Source organism: Eublepharis macularius, chromosome 1 (genome assembly GCF_028583425.1).
Source record: "Eublepharis macularius isolate TG4126 chromosome 1, MPM_Emac_v1.0, whole genome shotgun sequence".
NCBI classification, from domain to species: Eukaryota; Metazoa; Chordata; class Lepidosauria; order Squamata; family Eublepharidae; genus Eublepharis; species Eublepharis macularius.
In genome coordinates, this window is record NC_072790.1 from 24962868 (window position 1) to 24983931 (window position 21064).

The window sequence follows — 21064 nt, forward strand, 5'->3', positions numbered from 1 at the left end:
AGTTTTTGCCACTGTGAAATGACAGGAAAGGGACGGACCCATGGATCATGGCTTTCCCAAGGTCCAATCTCTCTGAAACTTGGGTGGTCTTCAGAGAACAGCGAGGACTATGTCCCCTGCTAGTTTGGTGGGTATTGGACATTGGGAAGGTCAGTTGGTAACCCCTAAAAGTAGCTGCCAGCAGACACTGCTGTTTTTACCACTGTGAAGAGAAAATGACAGGAAAGGGTCATTGGATCATGCCTTTCCCAGCTCAAGTTCAGCTAAGTCCCAAGGAGGCCGTGTTCGTGACAGGATCATGTTAGTCAGTGTTCGTTGTTCATTGATGGCAACGAACAACAAACATCATGTTCGGGGGGGGGGTGTTGTTCATGTCCATCTCTAGTCCTGCCCTCAGACTAGAATTGGGCTAGCATTGTATTGAAGCCAGAGCTTGGATTCTGGCTCTGAACATGAAAGTTAAAATAATGTTCTCAGAGAACAATAGCTTATTGTTTTACTTAAAGCATGATAACTAGTCTAGTGTCTGGAGCCAAGCAATTGAAGGAAAACTGAATATTTTATTTATTTATTTATTTAATCACATTTCTAGACTGTCCTCCCCATCAGACGGGCTCAGGGCAGTTATAATATGCAGAGGATGTAATCACTGCTCTTGGCTGGTCTTCAGCTCGTAAAACCATCAAGAAATTAATTTTGAAGATAGATATGAACAGCACCATCTGTAGAGCTAGGAGAGTTTGTTCTTCCCTTTATATGGGGATCCCTCCAAGTTTTACAACTCCAAAAAATCTGTTTGGTTTAACAGTCCCTAAATATAAAAGAGCAATTGTGCTACCATCTGCAGTCTCTGAAGGCCGCATTCTGGTATACCATTTTCAAACAGATATTGTGGCCATGGTCTGGGTGTTATCGAAACTGTAACCCATGTTTTATTTGAATGCCCATGATACAACAAAGCGAGACAGAAATGGATCAAACCACTGACATTACACTGAGCAGATTTTACACCAGATATTTTAGTCCCTAAATTACTAACAGACTCACGAGTGGAAAATTTACTCTTTTTAGCTAATTATTTTCAGGCCATGGGAATTCGGGCAACTTATAAGAAACTTTGTTGTTGTTGTAAGAAACCACCCCTTTTGTAATTTGTGGACTAACTTTCTCTGGCCTGAATTCTTACTTTCTTCCTCATATTCTCAGTTACTACTTAAGACTTATAGGACAGAAAAGTAGAGCAAGAAAAAAAGAAAGAAGAAAGGAATAAGCTCCTGAAATCTGAAACCAATTGAAACATATAAATAATGCATTTTTAAAAAAAATATGTGCAATATCTATAACAGATAAAAACACAGAATGTTAACATTAAAATGAGCCAAAAATTAGCCAGTTTTCCCACCCTCTTTTGTGCACATCACACAACGCCAGTGATGGCTCAATTCAAATGCGGATCTCTCCCCCTATGCACCAATGGTATCTAGAGAGGTTGAAATGGAGACAGTCCCTTCAATTTCAATCGAAATATCTGTCATGTGTTCAACATGTGACAACAGTTCAGAAAGGAACGTTCAACTTTTGAAAAATTCTCACTAACTACAAATTCGGATGGTAATCCAGCTACTTCTTGGCAATGCTCCTGTTTGAACTTGGTATATAATTACCTAGACTATCCTTCCAGATAATATTGTGCTGAACCATCAGTCTGGTCGCAAAAGAGTTTAGATTTGTTCTTTTCATTTGACACCGCCCACCCCATCAAATAAAGGTTTTTATAGCTCAAGTACACACACAAAAATTGGAGAATAGTTCCCATAAGATGGATGGGTTTAATGATTTGTGAGCACTTATATAGGGCTGTGTCTATATAAATAATTTGTGCTGCTCTTTTCAGTTGACAGATACTGCCTTTGATCAAATTCTCTTGCAAATTTTGCTGCAACCACTACAGGCAACTTTTCATACTAGGAAATGGAGTGGATGGATCCTATTTCTGTGCTGTTCCTATATGCCCTTGTAGTTGTAGTCCTTTGGAAAATGAGCAATTTCTGGAATAGCAGTCGTCAAAATCTTCCACCAGGACCAAAGCCTTTACCACTAATTGGAAACCTCCACATAATGGATGTGAAGAGGCCTTACAGAACCATGTTAAAGGTGAGCAGCTTGTTCTTTTTGTTCAACATCTCTGTGTCATCCTAGTCTTGTAGGGCAGAGAGACCATCTGCTTCTCCATTGCAAAGGCAAGCATTAATGTGCAAACAAATATACATCACATAATTTGTCTACACATGAATAAAATGTACTTGATACATTACTATATAAGCAGTAATAACTGCCGTAACTGAACTCAGTTAACTAAACCGTTGCTGTGCTCTTCAAAAACAAAATTATAGGTCTCTATCTTCAACCACTAAACATTCTTAAAAAATCTTTTCCCTTTAAGAATCTCGAAGAAAAAAAAGTCTGAGAGATTCCTGAAGAATTTGTAGTGTAGTGCAGAGAGTGACTGCGAGTGATTCCGCACATGTTGGATAATGCACTTCCAATCCTCTTTATAGATCATTTGGAACGGATTTTGTTGTGTGCGGAACAAAAAATCTACCTCCAACGATTGATAAAGTGCATTGAAAGTGCATTATCTAACGTGTGCAGAATCAGCCAGCTAACCACCCAACCTGATGGATTTCCAGTGCAGGGTCATAAGAAATTCCAAGGAGAAAAACTGTAGACATTGTTTAACTTTATTCAAGAGTGTATGGAAAGATCTGATGTTCCTTACTCCTGGAAACATGCATTCCTGGCGCTTATCTCAAAAGCAGGGAAAGTCTCCTGACATTACCATAGTAATATAAACCCATTGCATTATAATGTTATCATTTTTACAGTATTCTCTGGCATTCTGTCAAATAGAGTGACTAAAAGAGTAGAAGATTATTTAAGTTACAGATGAAGATCAAATGGGTTTTCTATCAAGGGAATATCATTAAATATTAAGCAGATAATTAATGCAATTCATAGAGCGAAAATGAAAAATGGGCATCACGTGCTGGTAGGGGGATAATGTAGAAGGGTTATATCTCAGGACTATGCTGGGAAGAGGATAATTTAAGAGCAAACTTTGTAGGATGGATTCAAGCAATCTCCTTGTTGTTATCTGCAATGGTAATGGAGTTTTTGACAGTAGCTGTTAGAAGAGGATAATCGAAGAACTGATAGGAAGACAGAGCTCTAAACGCACAATTTATGCCAGTGATATAGTGGTAAGAAATAAAAAATGGGGGGACGTCCCAAAGTCAATGCAGAAACAAAGAAAACGCAGGGACCACGACAACCAAATCCAGCTTTTATGTTCCAAATTGTAGAACTGAAATATACAATGCACTGGAGCTTAATATATATAAATATTGAGTCAAAAAATACCACCAAACCTCCCGGCGGGAGATGGCAACGGGCTTGCCGACTTGCAATTTTCCCGTTTCGCAAGAGTTATGCTTCTTCCAAAGCCACAACTTTTCAATACACTTGCAAAATAAACCTTCAATCCTTTCTTTTTTCTGAAGTCAGTCTGTTCCGAACTCTTTTTTCGAGCTCCTTTGTGTGAATGGCTAGGTTGGATTATAGGAACTGTTTCTCATCGTCCTTTGATTACATTCCAGCTTTCTAAACAGTATGGCCCAGTATTCAGCTTACAATTGGGGTTCCAGAAAATGGTAGTTCTGTCGGGCTATGAGACTGTAAAGGAGGCTTTGGTGAAACATGCAAATGCATTTGCGGAGAGGCCCCCGGTCCCAATACTTGAAGAGTTTCAATATGGCAATGGTAAGGACATGGCTTCTGAAATGTAGCTGACCTGGCTTGCATATGTTTAAGTATAGCCATGAAGAGTCTGTACCAAAAATTATCCTAGAATACATGCCAAGTGGAGTTCTCCAGTCTATAGAACTAAACTGGCTTAAACTGTCTTGATACAGGGTTGTAACCCCACACCAGGCAAAGAACAGCCCCAAAGAACTGAGATCATGAAAATGGCACAGCGGGAAGGGGCTCAAAAACAGAGACACAAAAAACTGTGGCAGGGGATTTACCTGTTCATCATATGAGGACTTCCCACATGCGGCTTTTTGACTTGGTCTATATGATGAAAGAGTCTTGGTTTTAAAAATACCTTCAGCGCTGCATTCATAGTTCAGTGGCACTATCTTCCATCCCATAATTTCTGCTTAAGGCAATAGCTGTGTGAGCAGTACTAGAGGCATGAAAATCTCCCATCCCCGAGTAATGAAGCAGGAGGCTGGTTGCAGGGAGAGAGAAAAAGGGTTCGCTGTGCTGATGTTCACCCTGTGAGAGGAGAGAGAGTTAGGGTGCAGAAATGTTGAAGCCCTGGCCTTTCATGAGGGTGGACTGCATAGCCAGCAAGAACTTTTTTTAAAAATTAAAAATTTTAATTAGTCCTGAAATGGCAGTGCTGCTGAGTAGTTAGGTTGGAGCTGGGTGAGAGGGAGCCATATCTGCCACCTTTCGCAAAAGCATAATCTCGAGGGCTATGGGCTCTCTTGTACTTAGGGAGGGTTGCCAGCTCCAGGTTAGGAAATTCCTGAAGATTTGCAGGTGGAGCCAAGGGAGGGGTGGGGTTTGTGGAGGGGAAGGACCATAGCAGGATACTATGCCATAGAATCCAGGTATTTTCTCCAGGGGAACTGAACTCTGTTGGCTGGAGACCAGTTGTGATTCTGGGAGACCTTGGCAACCCTAGTAGGGTGTCCATGCTTGGTTATGTGGACGGGAGCTGGCTCAGTTCTCAAGAACAAGGAGTGGGACGTGTTAAACTTTATTTATTCACTGTATTTCTGTAGAACAAAGAATGTATATCTTCCCTGCCCCTCATTCCCAGTATTAGTCCCCACTGGTGGGTGAATGTTTTAACTTCTCTGACCAGGATGATGGGTTTTAAATAGTCCAAGAACCAAAGAATGAAGAGCCAAGCGCTGTGTTTTCGGACAATGCTGAGTGGGGCAAAGTAGAGCCCCATGTCCTGGTGTCACCATAGGAAGATTTAAGTTAACTTTTGATAGTTTCCCCCAGAGCATCTTTAAATTTGTTCTGTGAAAGCAAATGGTTTCCCTGAGGTCTGAGCATAGCACTTGTAACCAGGGCTTTTTTTCAGCTGGAACACGGTGGAACGGAGTTCCGGAACCTCTTGAAAATGGTCACATGGCTGTTGGCCCCGCCCCCTGATCTCCAGACAGAGGGGAGTTCAGATTGCCTTCGGAGGGCAATCTAAACTTCCCTCTGTCTGGAGATCAGGGGGCGGGGCCAACAGCCATGTGACCATTTTCTCCGAGGGCAACCCACTGAGTTCCACCACCTCTTCTCCCAGAAAAAAAAGCCCTGCTTGTAACCATATTGCCCACACTCCTTAACATGTTTGGACCTCTTTTCATATAACATGCTGCCCATGATAATGGAGGCTATTCCCTTATATAATTGTCATGCATGCTAATGTCCCTCTTCAGGAGTCCTTTTTTCTCATGGTGAGAACTGGAAAGTGATGCGCCGGTTTATGCTAACCACATTAAGGGACTATGGAATGGGCAGGAGGACCATAGAGGACCGAATTGTCGAAGAGTGCCGTTTCCTAAAACAGAAAATTGAATCTTTTGAAGGTGAATTGGTGTTTTTATCTTTGCATTTGGGAGGCATCAAAAAGACCTGAGACGTACTTCAACGTAGTCTCTGCTCTGTAGTAGCATTTTAACCCAGAAGCCTGAAAATGGTGATCTGTGAAAGACTTTTGATTTAAGAACAGGAACAAGCTCAGAATAAACGAAAATTCACGACAACACAAAGCTACACAGAAAGATCCACAGAGAGTCTGTCTACACAAGACTCCTGGGTGTGTGTTCTTCAAGTGCTGAGTACTGCAAGTTTACCTGGGAAGTCTAGTGTTACAAAGAACAGCTGCTCAGCTTGAGTTTTCCTCCAGGTGTTCGGTGGGGGGGGGAGTAACAGGAGGTAGGAAATCCAGGGCGACTTTCTGCAAGATTTTCCTGCCTGTTACTCCCCCCCCCCCATGGTTTTTCTTTATCTGTTGAGCTAAGATAAGAACTACACTTGTTCATCTAATTGCATTGTATTATCTCTTGTTTAGGATAGAACATGAGATTTGCAATCTCTGTTGTCATATGTGACAAGAAGGACCAAGAACATGTTACCAAGAAAGAAATCCATTGTAATAAACTGGCCAGCTCATCACAATCCCCCAAGCATATGCAAGCTAACGTAAAAGGCTCAAGTGATGATGATCCATATTCCATAATGTAATGTTATCATTTAATATCTTCTGTACAGGAAAACCATTCGAGAATACTATGATCATGAACGCTGCTGTTGCCAACATTGTCGTGTCCATATTGCTTGGCAACCGATTTGAATACGAAAATCCCGCATTTCAGAAACTACTGAAATTGATCAATGAAGTCTTCCGGCTTCTTGGAAGTCCCTCAGTCACGGTAAACTGCTTCTAATTTGGTTTTAAAATGGTTGAAATTCCAATACAAGGAGTATAGGCAGAGTTCATATATTTAAGGATACACCACAACAACTCAACACTTCACGGCTGATGCAGAACTTGATCTGAAAAACTTGCAACTAATTTGAAACATTTAGGAAAATTTATGGGGCAGCCCTTGGAAACCTGTACCACTTTTAGAGTTGCCAGATCTCTTTCTGTGGTGGGAGATCTCCTGCAGGGAACTGTTGTTGCCTACTGCTACTCTGAGACATGGCAAGAGAAAAAAATTAAAAAGATGGAGTCACACACAACGTGATGTCACTTACTGGGGAAACCTGGAAGTGATGTCATATCACTCTAAGAATCTCTAGAAAGGCAGTATTTTAAGCATAGGGTTTCCAGCTATTCCTAGATTGGTGTGACATAAGTTCCTGTTTTTCCTAGATGTGATGTGTCAGTCATATCCTCACCTCACAAGCTTCTGAGGGTTTCCAGGTACAGTTTGGCAACCTAATCTACTTTGAAACAAAATAGAAGGCTACATGTGCTCTTTTTCATATCTAAAACTCCATGCAGCGTGAAGACAGCAATCAAGAAGAAGGGTTGTAGGCCGGCTTTCTTCATGACAGCCTCATAATCTTTGTACCATTGTTCAGCTCTTCAGTTCAGTGTGGCTTTCACAGAACCACTTTGTATGTAGAGAGGTCTAAGATTCTAGCCCTTGGTATTCTGGAGAAAAAAGTCTAAAAAATGCTGAAGGTTTATAAGACCAAATGGTTGGACTTCAAGGCCTTTGGGTGCTGCTTATTTTATCCCTGCCCATAGTTCTTCTTTAGATTGACAGTCTACACTGTGAAGCAAACAAGTAAAAATAAAATAAACACTAATAAATGGATGAGATCCTCCCTGTGACTCCATGCTCTGCCGGATCATATTGTCCTATCAGCACCACTCAGGTGAGAGGTAGAGAAATGGATTCTTTTTGCCCTGGGCTCAGCTTTTCGATTTTCCGCTGTCGTCCTTCTCTTAGGCCCTGTGCCTTACGCGTTGGAGCTCTCCTCAGGCCAGAAGCCTTGGACTTTAAGGGCTGCTCTTACTGCCAAACAACTTACCTGTATGTGTGGGAAGCTATAATTCTACCTTGTACTGAAACATTATCAAAATTGATCTACAGCTTATTTTATCAGTTGAATAAGATTCACCTCCTCCATTCTTTTTTTCCTGATTTCTTTTTTGAATATCTTTCTGAGAACTGGTGTAGTGTAGTGGTTAAGTAGTTGGGCTGTGATGCAGCTAGGGAGGCCAGGTCCCCCTGTCCTTCCGGCGGGAGGTGGGGGACCTTCTCCACTGTCTGTTGTGTGCACACAATGCGCATGCGTGCTCCCAGGCCAGTGCAATGACATCACTTCCAGGAAGTGACATCATTGTGCGGGCTGCAGCCGCCCCTGGGAGGGCTCCCACATTCTGCAGGGGGTTGAATCAGGAGCAAGCCCCTAGGAGGCCCTTACCTCCCTTGCCAGCCAGGTAAGTAGGGGTAGAGGGTAGGGGCAGGGGATCCCCTGCTCCTAGCAGGGGACTGGCAACTCTAGATGCAGCACTTTGCTGGTTTGAATCTCCACTCCTGCCATGATCTCAGCAGATAGGTAAGGCGCTCCTCTCAGCCTCAGCTCCCCAGCTGCATTGTGGAGATAATAACAACACTGACTTTCTTCACCACTCTGGGTGGGCAATAATCTGTCCATAAGAGTGGCAAACAAATGAACTTTTGTCGTCCTTATTCTACCCTTCCCCTTTCCCTTCTCCCCTGTATTTAGATCTAGGGTCTATGGGAATCTATAGGAGGGAAAAGATAGTTCGATAGTATTGTATGTTATATATATATAAAAGAAATAATATTTAAATTTTTAAGAAGTCCTCTTTTCATTCCTGTTCAAATTCTTCAGAAATCTCAATTAAATGGTTTCTTGCATTCCCTTCATTTCTAAATAAATAAATAAAAAGCTACATTGATTAGGATGTGCATTTAGTTTCCTTTGGTGGATGAGAGTCCAGATCACAAGTTTGAAGGTCTTATTTTTTTCCCTAGAATTAACACCAAGGAAGTCCTGCTTGGTACAATACATCAGCTCTGCTGGATAGATCACACAGCGTTTACCAGACAGAGCTCCAAGCTTAATATGGGACTTTTACTGTGTCGTTGTTCTTTTCTCTGTGAGCAAAAATGCTTTGAAATTTCTGCCTCAGCAATAGGATTTGGGGCTTTCTTAATCTTTTCTTTTCTCATCTGTTAATCTTTTAGCTGTATAATATGTTTCCTGCTCTGGGCTTTCTTTCTGGTGGTCGCAGAACTATCCTTAATGACAGGACAGAGTTGTACAACTTTGTGCAGCTAATCTTCGATGAGCATCGTAAGACATTGGATGTGAATAATCAGAGGAACTATATTGATGCTTTTCTAACCCGGGAGCAGAAGGTAACAGCATCTTTAAAACATGCCAATAATCACAGGAGAACTTTCCTCACCCACAGTTTAGAAGTCTGTTTGCATGTGAACGCTCAGGCAGCTGGCAAGGAATCTAATGGATGTGTAGCTGGCCTATCAGACGACCAGCAGGGATTTCCTAATATTCAACCATTGTTAATGCATAACAGAATATGTAGACACAGAGATTATCTGCAGGTCAGGAAGAAATTTTGCAAATTCACCATGACAAGAAAATCTGCAAGTTAAATATATAGTGGAAACATTATTCCACTTTGTCCAGTTCCCCAGTTGCCTTTCCCCTTATATCTCTGCAACAAAAAAGGCTACAGAATTTTTTTAAAAAATGAAAGCTGAGAATTCGGATGAGTTAAGAGATTGTGGTCCTGACCGGGATGGCCTGTCCAAGCCCAACCTAGTCAGATTTCAGAAGCTAAGTAGGGTTGACACTGGTTAATATGTGGATGGGAGACCACCAAGGAATACCAGGGTCACTATGTAGAGGTAAGCAATGGCAAACTACCTTTGTTAGTCTCTTTTCTCAAACACTCCACCAGGGGTCACTGTAAGTTGGCTACAACGTGACAGCATTCTACACACATAAGAGCTCACGACAACAGCTTATGATACCTGAAGGGCCCACACCTCCATCATGATCCAGGTCACAGAATGGAATGCTGCTTCTGGTGCTACTGTTGTTGATGATGTAGAGAGAGTGGTGGGATATGACAGGCTCAAAAGCTGTGGAATGTTCTCTCCCTCCATTTTCTTTCTATGAGTCACATAAATCTCTCTCTCTCTTAGCAACCATTTGGTCTGGCCCAGGAATTACTTCCCGAGTACTAATTTGAGTACTATTGAGTATTAATATCTGAGTGCATGTTTGGGGGTCCAGACTGTTTTACAGTTTCTGCTTTTATGTGAAATTGCTCTGTATTTCTACCATTCAAGTTGTTAATTGTGATATTTCTTTTGGAGGTAAATATGCTGAATACTTTTAAATAATAATAAATTTATGTGAGGCAAGGATGGTGTATTCCTGTTGGTGCAAACTTGATGCCATGAGGGGCTGAAGTATGACCCCAGGGTTACTTCACATTGTGCAACCTTTACGACAGCTGATCTCAAAAAGGCACCTGTTATAAATTGCAGTTTCCTCTCAGTATTCTTTGAACTCCGTCCTACCCATTCATAGGACTTTTCACTTTCTGTTATTGTTAGAATGGTCACTTTGCCTTCTGCTCTGTGAAAAACCTACACATTGAACTAGGAAGATGCACGGAGGATGGAAGATATATGTTGCCCTTTAACATCCTTAAACACAGAGAACCCTGGGGTCAGAATATTCCAGTATTTCATTCTCATCACTAATTCAAAAAGAACAAGAGCATCTTCATTGCTCTTGCTCCTTTATTTGTTCTCATGGTTTGATGGATCATGAAGATATTATCTATGTTAGTTGTTTATCTTCTAGTGTAAAGGGAATACTTCAGTGTTGTGAAATTCTTAGATCCCTCTTGGTATTCATTTTTCTATGCCCATGTGTATTCTATGTTTATTTACTTTTAATCCTTTCTTTCTTTTTGTTCCCTAGGAGAAGAACGAGAACAACACTAATGGATTTTTCCATGATGGAAACCTAAAGGCTGTTGTGGGTGACATATTTAGTGCAGGCTCGGAGACCACTTCGAGTACCTTGCGTTGGGGCTTCTTGCTGATGATGAAGTACCCAGAAATCCAGAGTGAGTGCTTTCCATTGGTTGGTTTCCATTATTCTAGGATAGCCCAATTCCAGTTATGCATAACAATAAGACTAGAAAGAAAAGTTAGGTCGCTGCCAGTTTTATCTGAATGAGGGAAAACAGGAAGCATCAGTGAGTTATAGTTCTTATTTTTCCCCAGCTGCTGTAATGTTAACAAGAACCAACAGAAAAAGGCCATGAAATCCTAACTAGAAAAACTATTATTGATGAGCTTACATAAAGGAAGTGTAATACACATTTAAAGAAACATTTAATAATATAACAATTTTTCAATCATTTAATAGTATAGCAATTTTTTCAGGGATTTCATAAATACTACATGTATTTTACCTTGGATACATAAGAAAGGCAAAGCATCTTACAAAAATTCATATTTTCAATGGCAAATGTAAAGTGCCAAGTGCAACACTAGCATATGCATATATCAATGATAAAGAGCAAAGTGCCAAGTGCAAGATTCAATTATTTTACAAAGTGCCAATGCCTAATATTGACAACCTCGTTGTCTATCAAGTAACCAAGCACAATGGACATTGATATTGGAGGTACAGATAAATACAATAAATATAATAAAGTCCAATATTCTGAATGTATGATCCAAGTCAGAGGTTATGGTGTGAATATTGAAGAATAACTGCAACAGGAAGCTAGCAAGGGTGAGCCCGTTTCACATCTTCATCTCGGCAGTTATTGTAATGTTAACTGCAGATTGCATCTGCCATGAACTTTCCAATCTCCTAAATATGCTTAGAGATCAATCATTCACTCTCCTCCCTCAGGGCCAAACTAGACATTTCAGCAGCCACGGAGAAGATTTTTCCATTTAAAAAATGCAAAGAAGGCCTAATCCTAATCGGTCCAATGGAACGGGGGGTGGGGGGGCATATGATCTTGTTTCCCCTGCCATGTCTTTTCATGTACTGAAATAGCCATCGAGGTATTGTGCAGTGCTTTTTGAAGGGTCAAAATATTCCCTAAAACGGTGGTGGCCACAGGTCAGACCCTAAGCTACCAGAATGTCTAGTTTGGCTCTGCGCATGCAATGGGGAACCATCTCTTCACCTGCACTAGCAAAGAAAATCAGAGGTGAGTCTGCTATGAAGTCAAGTCCCCTGTGGATGGAGTTAATCATTATTATGCACTTTCATAAAGAGGCAAAAACTGGAAATGTTAGCATGGCCAGGCTGTGGGTCACCAAATCTACACAGTAAATTAACATGAGTTTAAAAGTTATATTTTCTCACAAGGAAGACAGTAAATGGTTGTTTTATAACTGAGGAAAACCAATCTCTGACAAAGAATTCTCAGCACTCTCACTAAAGAGTGCTCAACTTAATATAAATCAAGTATTAAGAGTATTTTTTAGTGCAAGATTCAATGCAAGAATTACTTGATTTCCTAAACTGTCATCTGTAATCTGGTGTGACTCTTTCGAGGCCTGTTTTTTCAAATGACAGTTAAAGAGGAGTACGGTTGCTAACTAGGGCAGTCAGGTCCACTTACCCTCTTGGTGGGAGGGGTAGACCTGGTACTTTCCTTTCTCCTGGCATTTGCCCATACATGTGCAGCCCCACATCGACATCACTTCCGGGAAGTGACTTCTTTCGCACTGGGCCCAGGAGCCTGCCCAGGAGGCCAATTCCCCTCCTTTCCCCTCCACTGACCAGGTAAGCATTAGTGGAGATGAGAAAGGTGGGAGTGAAAGATCCCCTGCCCTCATGGGGATAATGAGATCCCTATTGCTATCCTTCAGGTGACGCCTGAAAATGTCCTGAAATTACAACTGATATCCAGGTGACAGAGATCAGTTCCACTGGATAAAATGGCTGCTTTGGAGGGTGGACTATATGGTATTATGCCCTGTTGAGGTCCCTCCCCTCCCCAAACCCAACATTCCCCAGAATCTACCTCTATCCCAGAGCTGGAAATCCCAAATAGGAGTAGTATGTTTTAGGGATTTTATATTTCTCTGTATATTAATTCGGGGTGAAAAATACCTACATTCAAACATCCATCCAGTTTAAAAATTGCTGCCTTCCACTTTTTTACTCCAATTCACAACACTCACAAAACACATTACAAACTGTCTTAGATAAATTAGCCATTTCTGAGCTGGTCATCACTTTCATCTGAAAACTGGGATAATCATAATATCTTCCCTCCTTTGCATTGTGTTGCAAGTTTCAGCTATTAGCTACTGCTTCCAAATCTGTGCAGTGGTGTAGGACAAAATTAATGCCCTAATGTACACTCACTGGGGAAGGCAAAGGCAAACCACCCTGTAACAAAAGTCTGCCAAGAAAACATCGTGATGCGACGTCCCTCCATGGGTCAGTAATGACTCGGTGCTTGCACCTTTACCTTACTTAATATACACTCACACCAAAGCAGCTCTAGCTTTACTTTAATGGAAGAGGAAGCTTTTTGCAGACATCCCATTGGGCATACAGAGTTCCATCCTGAATGTAGAGGTGAATGGAAGAGTTCCATTCAATGCTGTATTCTCAAGAAATCATGAGATTGTCGGAACTGATTGTATGGTATCAATATATTAGCCCAGAATATAACACCATACCATGAGTATGGTGTAGAGATTATAAGAAAGATCCCAGTTCCAATCTCCATTCTACCATGGACTCTTGCTGGGTGACCTTGGGCCAGTCACACATTCTCAGTTTAACCAACCCCACAAAGGTGTTGCAAGGATAAGATGGAAGAGAACAGTGTAAGCTGCTTTGGGTATCCACTGGGAAGAAAGGAGGGCATGAAATAATTAAATTAAGTGTGGTGATAGTGAGATAATGTTTAAATAAACTGGAGTCTAGAGGAACCTTAAAAGTAAGAATTTTTATTACAGCAGAAACTTTTGTGAATGGATAGATAAAAGCTCACAAATTGAAAATGTAAACAACACGGTCAAAGGGTTTCTTGAAATGCAAGAAACACAGGGTGCAAAGTAACCACAAAAAAATTAAATATAATGAAGAAAAGTACACAAACAATTCATAATAGCTGTAGTTGGGAATAACAGAGTCTCTATAGTTTTGCTAAACTGGCTGATCCCAAGTAATGACCGGAGAATTACAAATCTTTATTAAGTCCTTGTGAGATGATACCAGACTTCTTGCAGGTTCATGCTAGAGTCTCTCTTTAAATATATTGCTTGCTGAAGAATGGTGATAGTTAGATCAGTAACAGCATGTCAAGTTTTGTCTGAACATTAGTATGGACTAGACATGGGCATGAACCAAAAAAAACCTGAACCATGAGGTTCGTGGTTTGTGGATTTTCATGAACCAGGAACCAGGAACTTGCACGGAACTGGGGCCAGTTACGAACCAGTTTGTGGTTCGTGGGGTTTAAATACCCCTTTCTGGCCACTTAGCAGCGGCAGGGAAAGGGGCATTTAACAGTTTAAAGGGCCCTTTCCTACCTTGCAAGCGGCAGGTCCCTTTAAGGATCCCCTCCTCGCTGCCTGCCGGCTGATAGTTTAAAGGGACCTGCCGTTGGCAGGTCCCTTTCAACTGCCCAAACTGCTTGCAAGCGGCAGGTCCCTTTAAACTATCAGCTGGCAGGCAGCAAGGGGGGGACCCAAACCAGTAACCAGGTTGTGGAAGTTCGTAGAAAGGAGCTTCTATGAACCGTGGTTCGTGAACCACAAACTGGCCTGGTTTGTGCATTTGTTTGGGTCGTAATTGGATTCGTGCCCATCTCTAGTTTGGACTCTATGAGGCTTCAAAGGCAAACATACGGATTTTTTTCTGTTTCCTTTGGATGCTCTGAAAGATTTTCCCTGGTATCCTGATTTCTGTCCCTCCTCCTCTTCATTGAAGCTTCCTAGCCTGAGTGACCATTGATGGAGTCCCATGACCACAAAAACAATCCTTTGGGGACCCAAAAATCATGCTAAGGGTAGAGGAAGAATACGGGAAAAATCACTGTTCTGTTAATACATAAACCAGAATGTGTAATTTGTAATTTAGTTTGCTGTAGGTGACAGAGCAATGTAAACTAAAAATGATTACTTACTTTGATTGCAAAGCCAAATGTTCTCCAAGAATCAACAACTCTATTAATCCTGCATCAGATTCCCTCAGAGAGAAATCCCTCTGCTCCTTTAAAGCCTTCTGCTCAATGTCCTCCTTTCCCAAATTAAAAACTGCCAAATGCATTTTCACTTTTCCAAACTCTGTTTTCACAACACATTCCAAGGCTGAAGACGGAGGCCCTCTCCAACACTGAATCCCTGAGTGCTGTCTGGCAACTGTTTTTCAAAACTAGAGTGCAAGATGCATCCATACTTATTAAGATGGGCCCAGGAATAATTTGATATCTGAAACAAAAATTTTCTTTAGTGGAGGAAAAAAATGTTCTGTTTTCTCAGAAAAAGTGCAAGAAGAAATAACAAAGGTAATTGGGTCTGCTGAGCCACGGATTGAACACCGAGCCAAACTGCCGTACACCGATGCAGTGGTTCATGAAGTTCAGAGGTTTGCTAATATTCTCCCTACGAGCGTGACACGTTGCACCACTGTCGATGTCACTCTTGGAGGCTACTTCATTCCAAAGGTGAATATTCTTAGATTTACAGTCATTGCTAAGTTGAATATAGCATTCCGTGCATTTGTTGCAACCAACACTTTAACTCCGTGGAATATCAGATCTGGTTAATGAAATGATTTATCTTACGGAATGATTTCTCTTATGGAAACAATGGGAATGTGCCTAACTTTTTCTGGATTGTGCCAAAACCATCAAACTTTGGAAAACACTGGCTATCCAAGTTGGTTTTTTAACTTGCTTCCCTTGTAGTTGCTTTCCCACGTGATTCAGTTTGCAGGATAGCATTTTCTTAATCTGAAGGATAGCTGTTTGCTTAAGACACTATTTTCTTTTTCATTAATAACTCATCTTGTTGACTTTGCAGGGAACACATATTGTTCCATTAGTGTACTCCGTGCTGTATGATGAAACTCAGTGGGAAAAACCTTATCAATTCTATCCTGAGCATTTCCTTGATTCTGAAGGAAAGTTCGTAAAGAGAGATGCCTTCATTCCATTCGGTGCAGGTAATTCCTTTTATAATTACCTCTGGGGCTTTATCATTTCTTTGTTACTGTAGTCTGTTTTCATATTTACCTTTAGATTTTTATTGTTTATATGTCCTTGTTTACCATCATAGCATAATTCATACTGTAAACACTTCATGTTTCATTATTATTGGTATCCCACCAAATATTGTTCCATATATTATTGGATTTTAGTCTTTTATTTCCTTGTGGGGCACTATGGCAAATTATGTTGGGTATCATTTCATGAGACAGCAATTCTGAAATATTTAAAAGTTAAATAAACCGGGTTTTCCTCCTCTGTCTGCATTATCACAGGTCGGCGAATCTGTGCTGGTGAGACCCTTGCCAGAATGGAGCTCTTCCTGTTCTTTGTAAGTCTCCTGCAGAGATTCACTTTCCAGCCTGCCCCTGGGACGTCTCAAGAAGACCTCAATTTTACCCCTGCCGTTGGGTTTACTGCGCCTCCGACACCCTACTATATCTGTGCTTTGCCACGTGCACAAGACTGATGCTCCCATCTTACTTAGCTGCCACAACTGACCCTCTTGTTACATAGCACAACACCAGCCTTTCCTGCCTGCCATTTTAGAGCAGTAGACTCCTGACAAAATTGTTCCATGCTTTGTCACAAATCTGCAACTTCTGACCCCAGCCACTGAGAATCAAGCCTATGCTTGTCTTCACAGCCTCAGTCCCCTCAACTGTCCAGGCCCAGTCTGGTCTCACTAAGCTGTGAGTGAATAGAAGAGGGAACTGAGTTCTGGAAGACTGCCTGGCACAGACAGTGGGCATGCTTGTTGTTTTATGTGCTACTCTGCATGAACAACAGGATTTGAGTTCAGGGGCACCTTAGAGGCCAACATAATATTCAGAGGGCAACATTTGAGAGTCAGAGCACCCTTCTCTCCATCTGAGGAAAGTAAAATCTTATTGGCCTCTAAGCTGCCACCGGACTCAAATCCTACAATTCTACTGCAGACCAACATGGCTACCCACCTAAAACTATGTATGAATGGTTGCTGTTGTTGTTTTTGTTAATTGGGATTATTCTTTCCATCCTCCAAAACACAAAAGAACCTGGCACAATTTCAGATTCTTTTGTTACATATGAGAAAAATCATACTACAGACTCTACAACTGGACAATAAGTTCCTGTTCTACACCAGTAAGAATCTAATAAGGAACAGCAGACATCCTACTGTGAGGCTTTTCACTTCCACATAGATGGAGAACATTTTGAATCTTCCCTTTACATACTGTGAGTCATTGACAGGTTTTCAACAATATCAATACGCTGAGACAGTGAATCTGTAAGGCTGTCTATTTGGGGAGGGAAGTGTAATTTAAGCTGCTGTCTCAAATACTTAAACCCTCTTCATCAGATAGCAGTTTCAGCATATTTGAACTTCGGAAACTGTACTAGGTCTATTATCAAGAATCCCTTCAGAGCACCATTTCACATCTAAGATTGGCCTTTTTGTTCACTTTAGTGAATATTTCTAAATCTTATTGAATACAATAAGAATACAATAATATGAGTATTAGCTTTACATAAGCCAATTGTTTTTAGATAGCTTGAACACAACCAAGCCTGTACTGGTTATTAGCCAAAGCAGACACTAGGGTGGCCCCAAATGTTAAACTTTGCTGCTGTTCCCTTATTAGGGAAAAAAACACCCTTACTGTTAGGGAAATTTTTTTCATAGTATTCTGCTACCAATTATAAACTTCCCTTCTACCACTTACCCAAATATAATCCAAGACACCAAACACAGTGATACAAAGAAATATGAGCTTTATTGTTACACAAAACTCAGATGCTTGAGGTTCCCAGGGCCTGATGCGTACTGAGCTACTATCTTTACGCTTAAACACTTTAATGCTAAATTGTTTACAGAACAAAATGAATCAAAAGATCAAAAAGGTTATTACAAACAGTTTACTTAGAATTCATCTTACAGAGAATGATGGCACCATTACTTTGAGCAACAATATACTATCAAAATACTTAATACAAATAAGAATAGTTTCTGGCTCCTTTTGGCAAGGCCAGAACATAAACATTCTGCAATATGAAGTGTCCAAGGCTGATTGTGGAATCCTTATTCTAGACAAAAATTGCTTATAGTTATGTATTTACAAAATTGTGTAATGTCATACTGACCCGCAGCATAGCAACAATCACAACAAAAGACATGTAAAGTGCTGTGTAGGTGTTTTCCATAACATTCACATGCCAGGCAAAGTTTCTTGCTCACAAAACTAAAATGTAAGGGGTCTTTATAAAAAAATCTCTAACACACTACAAATACTTTTTATTAGAACCAACTGAAAGTATCAAAGAAGTGACCAAGCTTCCAAGCTGCCAAAACATTTATCGTTTTTCTCATGGTGTTTCTGAGCAATATGTTAGGTTTCATACAAAGTGTAAAGAACCTCCCTCTCTGCTTAGATATATTGCAGTTCTCTAACTGAATCTTATTATTTCTTTGTTAATATTATATTTGAAAACTGGTAGTCTATTATAAGCTATCTGTTTTTTCTTGAATTATAGTTGACATTAACATTGTGTAATTTGTTTTCTTGTTTATGCATTGTATGTTGTTTTTAAAGTTAATAAAAAGTTTTTAAAAAATTTTTTTTAAAAAAGCTTCTAAGCTGGGATGGGTTTTAATTAGAACAGGCCTTGCTCAGTGCCAAAAGATTTCAGGTTAAACCACAGGATACAGAGAGACCAACACACAGTTGGCTTTCCCTTCGAAAATATGGGCACCGCTGGATATTTTGCCATAGCTGGCATTGACAGGCCTTGGCTTTTCTAAAAATATATATAGATTATATGATGCTTAAAGCATTTACAATGTTTATGTTTAGGGGTTATAGGATAAATATGGAAACGTGACCATAAAGTATACAGATATGCAAATCAAGGGTCCCGTAATTAGTTGAATAAGACATTTTGTATGAATTATCTTAATATATTTGCCTTTATCTTGCCATGTCTCTAGAACAGTCACCCAATTTGACAGAGTATTATTGACTGTTTTAATGTATATTACTGATTTCTCCAGCTCTCTTTGGGTTTGATTCCCACTCTTCACTGCATGGCATTTTCAGCCCAGTGCTCAGCCAGTCCTTCAATACAAACTTTTCAGCAGTCGGGGTCCTACTGGGAGAAGGGAATGTGGGAAAAATCTACACCCATAAGCTTGCTATTGGGTTGAAACCTATGAACCATCAGTGCAAATGTGTGTTTCCTAGGTTCCACTCCTTTCGCATACAACAAACCAGGGCTTTTTTTCTGGGAAAAGAGGTGGCGGAACTCAGTGGGTTGCCCTCGGAGAAAATGGTCACATGGCTGGTGGCCCCGCCCCCTGATCTCCAGACAGAGGGGAGTTGAGATTGCCCTCCGCGCCGCTCAGCTGCGCAGAGGGCAATCTCAACTCCCCTCTGTCTGGAGATCAGGGGGCAGGGTCACCAGCCATGTGACCATTTTCAAGAGGTTCCAGAACTCCGTTCCCCCGCGTTCCCCCTTAAAAAAAGCCCTGCAACAAACCATTGAATAACATACTAAAAATGGCAAATCTGCAACAAAAGGTGTTCACAAGAAAGATCTTGAAACAATTAATGATAGAATAATTATACTCAAGCTGACAGTTCTGGGAATTAAAGAACTCTAACAGCAAAATTCTAAACAGAGTTGCTCAAGTCTGCCTATTGAAATCGATGGGTTTAGATGGGAGTAACGCTGCTTAGGATTTCACTGTAAGTGTGCAAACACAGCTAGTTCAGACATGGTGCTGTAGTTTTCACTTCCTTATTTTATAATGACAGCTGTCTTGAAGGAAGGAAGGATGACCTGTAGAGTAGCAGCTTGAATAGTCAGCACTTTACCAAAGAAAAAATCCCAGAGTTCACAATAATTACTCTAATTTTTATAATTTTTATAACCAATTTTTTGAATCTTAAAAAAAAAGGCTGTAAGTGCCTAATTACATCAATAAATACTAATAAATACAACACATTTACAATAAGTAACAATACAATCAATCATTTTACAAAATCTTCACAAAGGTATCCAAATGGTGAGAAAAATCTACAAAAATAATTTGTCAGTTCATTTAAATCAGTTCATTTATGTTGGTGCACACAGGCACTCCTGCCAGATGGTCAGAATCTCAAATCACAAATGTAAACTTGCTAGATGGAATCAAAGAAGCAACAAAGCTGTGACGCTGAAAAAGCCACGCCTACGGGTTTTGCCAGCATACTCAATCCAATCCCATTTCGTATTAACACTTCTTCACAGGCAAATGCACTTCACAGCAAAGAGAAGGAAAAGGCTTAGACATGTGTCTGAGAGAGGAAACACATGGGACGAATTCCACGTGAAGAGCGCTTGAATGGTCCCGCAAGCTTTGCTGGGAATGGTAGTCTAACCCCACCCCCTCCAAGCAACTGGAGGAAAACCGAGCAAAATGGATTCTCTTGCAAAGAACAGCCACTCAACTGGAGAGATCCTCTTTCACAGGGATTCTCTGAAAGAGAGACTGGAGAGATTGATTCTCTTTCAAAAATCCAATCCGCTGGTTTTCCTTCAGGAGCTGAGAGACAGGGGCAGGGGGGAGGGAGATGTAACAGGACCCTGCCAGGAGACGAACTGGAGGGACTGAGTTTCTCTCTTGCTTGCAAAACACCTTGGCATTTTCCTTGCCTCTTGTTATGTCATTCCCCACCCCTCACCCCCATCCCAAGCTCTCAGAGGATTTTTGAAAGAAAGTGTGTATGTGAAAGTCCCTCCAGTTGTGAATCTCTCCAGTTGAGAATCAAATTGAGTGGCTATTTTTTTAACTACAATTCCCAGGTATCCTTGCAGGATCCAACACTTGACTGTGTATCTCATGTGTTTTGACTCTGAGGGCGCACGGGTGGCTCCCGGAACATACACACCCCCAGGGCTGAGAGGCAGCCTATTTATAGGGCGTCCTGCACCCTGGGACAGGATGGTGCCTTTTGCCTATCACAATAACTCAACGGTTTTCTCCGGAGGTGAGACAATAAAACTGGGGGATACTTGATTGGGCATATTGTAAAGGAAATGCCATCAAGCCTTTATCTTTAATAATTTCATCGTTCTGGTTTAGGTGGTAAGGTTTTGTGGGCATAGTTGTGGCCTACTCTGTGTAAAAATGTACTGCTACTAAATCATTGCTCCTGATGACCTTGGGCAGCCTGT

At 40.9% G+C, this 21064-nt stretch overlaps 1 protein-coding gene across 1 annotated transcript; it reads left to right on the top strand.

Annotated features, from left to right (window-relative positions):
* The first annotated feature begins 1836 nt into the window (after positions 1-1836).
* LOC129344455 (cytochrome P450 2K6-like) lies at positions 1837-19163 on the top strand. Its single transcript, XM_055001094.1, has 9 exons — positions 1837-2154; positions 3657-3819; positions 5514-5663; positions 6349-6509; positions 8811-8984; positions 10588-10735; positions 15141-15325; positions 15684-15825; positions 16144-19163. Exons 1-9 carry the CDS (start codon positions 1972-1974, stop codon positions 16335-16337), a joined length of 1500 nt encoding a protein of 499 aa, XP_054857069.1. The 5' UTR covers positions 1837-1971; the 3' UTR covers positions 16338-19163.
* The last annotated feature ends 1901 nt before the right edge of the window (positions 19164-21064 follow it).